Below are 8,857 nucleotides of genomic sequence, written 5' to 3' on the forward strand. Positions count from 1 at the left end.
GTTTTAAAAATACGAATTTTTAGATGAGATCCTCATTTATCTTAAAAATAATCATTTTTTATTAATGCATTCATACATTATACATATACAATTACTTAACTCGTGATAGAGTCAAGACTTATTCTAAACTTTATTCATTCTTAACGTTATATAATCTTCCTGCTTGTCTGCTTTGTATTTATAATACAATTGTATATATTTACTTTAGCATTTTATAAGAGCGACTTTATTAGTAATTCTAAGGAAACTGAAACTATAGAATTGTAGTTGCACTGTTTGCATCTGTTCACAATTTCTATTTCATTCTGTAATATTTTACTGATAATTAGACTCTAGAAACGCATGTAATTTTGCATTTACATTTGATTGTAAGAGCCATAGTACTTTTATCATATCAATGGAAACTTTAATTCTATAGTAATTTTTTTTTTAATCTAACACATATGTTGTGTGCATAAATGAGTTAAAATTCAATATGTATTTATAAATACATATTTATTAAATTTTTATATCCACAAAATATGATATTAATATCGTCCAATAAGTATAACCTACAATAAATATAATTGCAAACTAAATATATTTTTAGATATTTCCAAAAAATATTATTGCGAAAGAGAAAGTGCAAGTATCAAAATTTATGGGAAAAAAAAATTGTTGAATGCTTCTAAGTGGGAGTGCGTTTTGCACGTTTATGCACGGATGTCTATAGAAATTCATTGTAATTTTTTAACTAATTAATTTTTTCTGCAATTTTATCGTTAATCCCTCTTTGAGCTTAATAAAGACTAATCGATTTTAAGACCATAACTTTAAGATATTAATTCAGTAATCAAAAAATTACTATCATTTCCTACAAATTACTTTTAAATTCGATTTTTCGTGTAAATATTAATAATAATAATATAAATATTAAATTGAATAGTTTAAATGAGCTAAATTATAAATCAATGCCACTGTGACAAAATAGACATATTTTTTCTAAAAGATTTTGATATTTTTCTATAAAATAGAAGCAAAATATATACAAAGCTCTATTCTATCATAAAATTTTTTTTCTTTTCATTTTATAACATCAATGACTCCGATTATAACACGCATAAATTTAAGAATACTATTGGTTTTCAATTAATCATTAATACAATTTCATTAGTCATAATATTGACACCTATCATTGTCTTTGAATGACAAACTATGTATAATCTGCTATCATGTTGAGGCCTTTCTCGTTATATGTTCATAGTATCTATCTATTAAAATAAATAATTTGTGCAAAACAAGTCGGATTACATGATTTACAGATATTAGCTAAATCATATCGGTAATGTACAATAAATGTAATAATTGTATTTATATATAAAAAGAAACACAATTCATAGAATTTTAATCTTTTTCAAATAATCATGATGTATTGTGTGTAAAAATTATGCTTATAAGGAATGTGTGTAAAATCTATTTCTACTGCTGTATAAACATATATAGATGCAAAAGAAACATTGTGGTTTCCATCAAGTGCTATTAACATGTAATGTAAAAAGTGGTAACATAAATCAGAAATATAAGAGAAAAGGATACATCAAAGTAAAGAATCAATTATTTAAGTTATATAAGTCTAGTAAAAAATACTGATTACAACTTTCATCTGTGTGCCATTTTGTGCCGTTGGCGCGAGTTGCATAAACTAGGAGTCACTGATACTTTGCATAAAAGCTGTCATATCTGTCGTTTAATAGTCGGCGAAAAAATCTTGAAAAGGAAGAGCTAATTTAACACACATTTCGTAACATAACATGCTTGTAATACGGTTATACTCGACTTTGAGATCAACCCACGTATCATCGCACAAGCACTGCTTGTGGAGAAATTGTCACAACCTAAACATTAAGTTCCATCAATACTTCTAAAATCAATTTTATAGTTATTGCCTTAAACAAATAGTATAATACAATATAGACAATTCTATTACAATCTCCATTCGAGTCAGGTGCACTTCATAGAGCGATGACTTTTTCTCGCGCTTGATCAAAGCTCGAGTTTTATCGCTCAGCTATAACATTTTCAACGTATATATGGCTTGCTTTACTTTTTTTCAATAGACACTATAGCACGACAGAATTACAAATGTCGACTAGTGGCAATAATGTACCGATCTTTCCTCTTCCACCTCCCGTTCGGTCTGCCTCGTACTGAACATCCAAGGATAAACCTAAAATATAAAATATCTTAAAGTTACATCACACGAGTATACGAAAATATTAAATGTTTCAAATTTTTATACACTATTTGTATAAAATATACATATAACAATTTCATGAGATACAAGAGATATTCCACATACAAATCTCAATGTATTATGTTTCACTAATCGATAAAAAATTGTATTTGCAATACAATTTTCGATGAATCCCGTCACCATAAATATATTTGGCATATTTGACAACCTTTAACGTACATTTCTGATATGCGTATTTACCGGAGGGCCTCCGGGACGTGGATGGATGATGCAACGATCCTGTCGACATAGTATTTGATTCGGGAATAAACGCAGCTACCAACAGCGCGCAGATTACAAGTAATGCACCAAACACGAACGGCGGTCCTGGTACAAGCTGCAAGTGTTAGTTAATCAATGCTCTGTTTGTTCAAACAATATTTATACACACAATATACCAAATTTTTTTTCTTTTAATCTAAATAAGTTTAATATAACATATTTAATATATACGATGCACACATATATTGTATAAAACTCATAAGAAAAAAAAAAGTTAAAAAAACCTATGCTTACCTGTAAATATAATGTACATACCTGAGGCATTATATCAAGATGCGTACTAGTTCCCGTCCTGTTGTTTTCATCCACAAATGATGGTTTCAAGGGAAGATTAGGCGTGTCGTCGTTAAGATCAACGTGAAAAAGATAGAATATAACACCAAACATAGCAGGACCAAGTCCATTGCAGAGACCACGCATGCCTGTTACCATGCCTTGTACTAATCCTTGTTTATCAGCATCGGAATGCATGGATACGAACGCGGAAATTGCGGGGTATGTTATGCTCGATACAGAAGCAAGTACACCAGCAGCCCACATCATCCTTGAAATTATTAATATTTAATAAGCTATGACAAATATCTCGATATATTTTAATAAAAGAGACGGATATGAAACAAAAATAGTAAATGTATATACCTTTTTCAAATTTTAATGTATACTATGTATTCGAATTATTTAGGTATTAATACACGAGAAATTACATTACCATTGTCTCAATTAACCAATTATATTAATAATTGTATAATATATTACATTGCTAAAATAAATAAATATAATTACCATGTTTGCGAGCCGAATCCATACCACATGAGCTGTAGCATTTCAAATAACAGACCAAGCATTATAGTATGTTTGCTACCGAGTGTTCTCATCAAGGGTCCTAATACAATTTGCGCTCCTACACTCAGGATGCCCACCACAGCGATAAATATAGCCACCATGAAGCCGGAGAAGCCCATAGCCAGTTTTAAATAAACAAATATACAACTATACTGTCCTGCTTCAGGAAGGTAGCTCAGGAACACAGTAACACACAGCATTAGAATGGTATGGTCTTTTCCAACCTGTCAAGCAAATATATATATCCAGCTACATAACATCTATATCCATTTAAATACTTATCTTCCTATTCTATATTTATATTGTATATTGCAATCTTATTTTGGAAAGTTGTATATTGCACAATAAGTATTATGTGTAGATAGATTTTATAAAAGATATCATATATATAATAATATATAATACATGCTTAACAAAAGTTTTTACCTTTCCAAGAGCAGCAAATGGGTCAGCTTGCTCCCATGATATAGGTGCTGGTGGACGTGCTTTTTCAGGCAAACTTTCAGGTACAGCCACTAATATGAAAAACACATCCAAGATTGCAATAGCAGTTGCTAATGCTACGGCAAGATTTTCTCCATATGTTGTCATGGTATAAGCACCCAAAGTTGGACTTATTACCATACTTGCAGCAAAAGTTGCAGATACCTATGAAAAATAAGCAAAGGAAGATATATATATATATATATATATAAAATTTATTTTATAAATTATAGATTATATACCAAAGATTATATATCTAATTAAATAATATCTCAGATAATTCCTATTGTTGCTAATATTAAAAAATTTTGATATTTAAATACACGTTATAGTACATTATATTGTCATCTCTCTCTCTTTTAATCACAATAAAAGTAATACATACCAAACCATACGCTAGCGATCTTTGATTTTCTTCCGTTACATCTGCGACATATGCAAATACCACTGAAAACGTGCAGGCAAATACGCCGCTGATAGAAATCATGGCAAAGAACCACCATGTATTGATGCTCATTAGGGGAATCGGTGCACATGTGAAGGCCACTGTGATAAGTAGAAAGAATTTTCGACCCCATACATCGGAGAGGGCACCGATCAGTGGCGCAGAGAGAAAAGATAAAATTCCTTTAATTCCCATTATCAAGCCATTCATCAGGAACGTGTGATCCGGAAATGTTTCATTCAATACCGAAATAATAGGCATGGTCAATAATCCCCATGCGAAAAATTCCAAAAATATTACAACTAATGCGTGATACACGCTCGCCTCGCCGATACCAGAACTCTGAAAAATAACAATAAAACAAAAAATGTTACAAATAAATTATGAAATGGCACAAATTAATATGAGAGCAATCGTGTGAATTAAATTTGGATAAGTGGAAACAATGGACTTTTGCATGTGTTATATAAACAACATTTATGATATCTTAGCAGCTGACCTTGAGATGTCTGTAGCACTGTTGAACAAATGTAAGAGGAGGTGTAAGTTTAGCTATAGCATGATCTTGATTATTATGTATCTCAGAACAGGACGGGCCCAAGCCCTCTGTTCCGCCGCTTGCCCCAGGGGGCATGACCCCACTAAGAAAAGTTACTATATATATTTCTTTTCATATTCACATTCTAATTGACGTTTTTGTCATTCTCCACTTATGCATATGCGATAAAGAAATAGACAATCTTCTCTTAATGTAATATCAGTATACTGTTTCTGCATATCAGTTTTATTCACTAAATTTTAATTCGTCTTTCGATATTACTTTTATTATATAAATTTATTTTCTTCAATCATCGAGTTTACATAGCTGATTTTTCATAGTTCTTTTAATATAATGTCTGCAAAATGCATACGCTATGTATGTATTTTGTAATACTTTATTTTGCAATTAACTTCAATTGTTTTGTCATTATTGTTACATTTACTGATGTATTACATTTGCATTACAAATGAGATCATTATAAAATTAAAATTGCATATATATATATCTGTCTTCATTATACATCAGTTTTTCACATCAAAAAATTAATTGTTTATTTACATAAAACTTTGATTAATGATTTCTGTCATAAAATTGTCAGCTTTTTTTATATATATATCTATTAATTATTTCTGCAAATATTATCTATATATACATTTTCGATTTTAATAAAAAATACTAATCAACCGCAAGATAGATACACAATAAGTCACTGTTGTCATGTGTGTGTATATATATATATATATATATATATATATATGTGTGTATTGTGTATATATATATATATATATGAATATATATATATATATATATATATATATATATATATACGTAGATATATATTCTTCTTGATTTTTAATTATATTTATATGACATGTGATTTCTTAACTTCCTGACAATCAATTACATCAATGTTTGAACTTTGTTATGGCAGTGCAAAGCTCACACTAAAATATTCTTCTGTTGCATCCTTGTAAACTCTGTACGACAGTAATCTCGATGTATACATCTTTTATAGCATGTATGTCAGAAACATCTCTGGAATCATCTCTCTAATCACATGATATAATCAACTTTGTAATATTTTCTATTCATTTAGTATACAGTGCCAAATCAATGCGCGTCATCGGGTTCTTGGCAAGTTACGAGATTTATAGAAGGGAAATAATTTATATAGCAAATTTACATAGCTGACATATAAATTAGAGTCTAGTAAAATTTAAAGCTGTGAGTAGCATTTTTCTTTTTTTGTTCTTCTACACGCATCGTATCTTTTCTTTCTGTGATAGATTTTTCCTCATGACAGAACAGAGATAAGCGTTAAAACGAGCAGCATCCCTCTTCCGAGTCTATTAACGAGTGGATTCTCGCACGGCCTTGACTTGATCGTGCACAGTCGCGACCAGGTGTGACGTCACAGAATTCCACGAACGAGAAATTTTGTTGACGCTTAAGCGTTTGACGAAGCCGTCCACGATGATTTTTTTTTTTTCACGTTTCGCGTGACGATATGTCCACGCTTTAATTAACATTGAAACAACATTCTCGACGAGCACGACTGATCGTATTGAGACACGATCCGTGCCACGGATGGAACTTGGCTTCTTCTTTCCCCCTCGTATTTCTGTCTGTATCCTAAGATTACAGCCGTTTGTCAGGCGGCTGTTTTTGACGAGATCTCCGACAATCACATATTTCCAGCCAAAATCCTTCGACACGCTGTCAATCGTCCGCGCGATTCGTTCACATCGTTTGACAATTTATGCGAGAAATCAAACCTCCGCATTGCAACTGCTCCTACTGATCCCCCCCCTTCCGCCACCACCCCCCGACAACTCATCCCCTCTTAGCGACTTTGCCTACAACCTTTTCGAGCTAACTCTGGACTCGGCCTAACCTAACAATGGCCAACAGCTGGCAATCGTTTACACTTTACACGATTGATTCCGCGATTCTCTCGTACGATATCGGAAAGGGAAATTTTTAACTTCGCGACACATTTTGCGATAATACGATTTTCCGCGAAATTTAGATGTGTTATCAGCGCGATTAAAAAAATACATCGTGCAAAAATTGATCGATGCGCGCGACACTTGGCTGCTTTTGTATGGTGCTTTACTTACACATACGCGCGCGCGCGCATCCTCATACACACATATAGCGTTAAATGATAAAAAAATAACTTTATGTGTGATGTGTGTGTAAAATATTCTTGTTTTACTTTTCAACTATACAAGTTTGTCAGAATATATAACTCGACAGATACAATTTAAAAATGTTATGTTCTAAAAAACAAAAAAAAAAAAAAAACAAGAAATTGCATTCTTCTCTTCACCGAATAGAATGAGATTATAATTTGCTTTATAGGTAGTAAATAGAATTTATTGAGTAATTCAATTAGCATTGATTATTGAACGTGGTATAAATAAACAGCTCTCAAAGCTGATACAATGAATATGAATACTGATTGTAAGAATAAAGATTGTAAACATCAAGATTGTAAATGTAAAAATTCATGTACATTGTCAAAAATGTGTATGTGCATGAGTATAAATTTTAGAATTATAGAACACAACCAAGGTGTAAAAAATTATTTTATCGCTCATTTTTCTTCTCATTCAATGGCAGCATTTCTTTTATGAATGTTAAGTTTTTAAAGTAATCAGCTGTCATAATAAATTATGTACATAAATTATATGATAAAAAAAAAAAATATATATATATATATATATATATATATATATATATATATGATCTTTTTCTGTTGCAATATACTATACATGTTGCTCTGTACAGGAAAATATACTATATAACACGCAAGTTGGAAAATATAACACGTGTAAACTTATATATGTGTATGCAAATAAGATAACAATTTAAATATACATATATGTTTTTGAATATATGTAATCATACACAAACATAGCTTTAATCACATCCACATCTTTAAAATATAAAATCTTATCAAAGGTAAAGATATAATAGATATAAATATCTTCGTATGTCTGTATAACCTGTTGAAATATATTTATATATAGAGAATATATTACTCCTAGTCTCTTTAACTATGTACTGTTTGATTGCGTATATTTTCGCTGAAATATTTTTTCGATTTACATAAGAGAGGTAAGTTTGCATACAATGTGAATAAAGTTTTTTTTATTTCTCTAATATGAATTAGTGTGTGTGTGTGTGTGTGCGACACCACGTACGTGAGGATAAGAACGAGATAAGAATTTCAATAGATTCTCTCATCGTGATCATACACATCGAACAAGCGAAAGAGAGGAAGAGAGATGGAGAGATGGAGAGCGCTAGGCAACATAGCTTACTGCTAACAATAGAGGTTAAAGAGGTGTATCAAAAGTATAAGACTTATGAAAATTTATGAATACCGTGATGACTCCATCCTTCATAATGGACTTTCGGCTTCGTATGATCATGCCCACGACCTTCTTAGAGACCTTGGCAGGCATATTCACGCACTGCGCGCACAAATTCTTTCGCTTCTTCAATTTCATGAATTCTTAGAATCTCGACACGGTAGGAGGCATTTTCCTTTTTCCGCGCGACACTGCAAGTCTATCGCTACCACGCGAGGCGATATATTACTTTCAGCTTCGAATCTTTCTCATGACGGCATCTACATAACAGTGATGCGAAGCGAGAGCGACGTTAGAAGCGAGAGAACAAACGAACGTACTGCCCGCGTGTCCGCGAACTTACACAACTGTCGCGAATCGCGAATGCGAATAGCCATGAACTATCGCGAGTCGCGAGGTGACGGTCGTGATTTTATGTCAAGCGGGTCGATTTTCATGTACGCGTCTACACCGTGCCTCATTTGTCCATCTGTCATTGGTCACTGGTCGTTCTTTTTTTTTTTTTTGTACTTTATGCGCGATAATATTATATATTATTGGAACAAATCATTCCTCGACATTTCTCACTACGTTATCTGACGTTATCTTCATTTTTGATAAAGTGAGACACG

General features: G+C 31.9%; 1 protein-coding gene across 3 annotated transcripts; it reads right to left on the minus strand.

The window, feature by feature from the left end:
* Positions 1-36: 36 nt before the first annotated feature.
* LOC140671601 (hippocampus abundant transcript 1 protein) lies at positions 37-8,615 on the minus strand. 3 transcript variants are annotated; one of them, XM_072903018.1, is made up of 7 exons: positions 8,259-8,615; positions 4,266-4,667; positions 3,824-4,045; positions 3,338-3,621; positions 2,810-3,098; positions 2,453-2,609; positions 37-2,206 (listed from the first exon to the last, which is right to left on the minus strand). In XM_072903018.1, exons 1-7 carry the CDS (start codon positions 8,382-8,384, stop codon positions 2,100-2,102), a joined length of 1,587 nt encoding a protein of 528 aa, XP_072759119.1. In that variant the 5' UTR covers positions 8,385-8,615; the 3' UTR covers positions 37-2,099. The 3 variants fall into 3 exon arrangements, with proteins under 3 accessions (XP_072759119.1, XP_072759120.1, XP_072759118.1); XM_072903019.1 differs by lacking the exon at positions 8,259-8,615 and adding an exon at positions 4,825-5,433 and having other exon boundaries at positions 2,474-2,609; XM_072903017.1 differs by lacking the exon at positions 8,259-8,615 and adding an exon at positions 4,825-5,417.
* Between the last annotated feature and the right edge of the window lie 242 nt (positions 8,616-8,857).

This window comes from Anoplolepis gracilipes, chromosome 12, assembly GCF_047496725.1.
Source record: "Anoplolepis gracilipes chromosome 12, ASM4749672v1, whole genome shotgun sequence".
NCBI classification, from domain to species: Eukaryota; Metazoa; Arthropoda; class Insecta; order Hymenoptera; family Formicidae; genus Anoplolepis; species Anoplolepis gracilipes.

Excerpts from the sequence above, each read along its gene's own strand:
- LOC140671601 (XM_072903017.1), bottom strand. The coding sequence starts at position 4,959 with ATGCCCCCTGGGGCAAGCGGCGGAACAGAGGGCTTGGGCCCGTCCTGT. Across the intron at positions 3,099-3,337 it reads GGATTCGGCTCGCAAACATG|GATGATGTGGGCTGCTGGTG; the intron begins GTAATTATATTT and ends AATAATTTCAAG. Across the intron at positions 2,207-2,452 it reads TAAATACGCATATCAGAAAT|GTTTATCCTTGGATGTTCAG; the intron begins GTACGTTAAAGG and ends TTTATATTTTAG.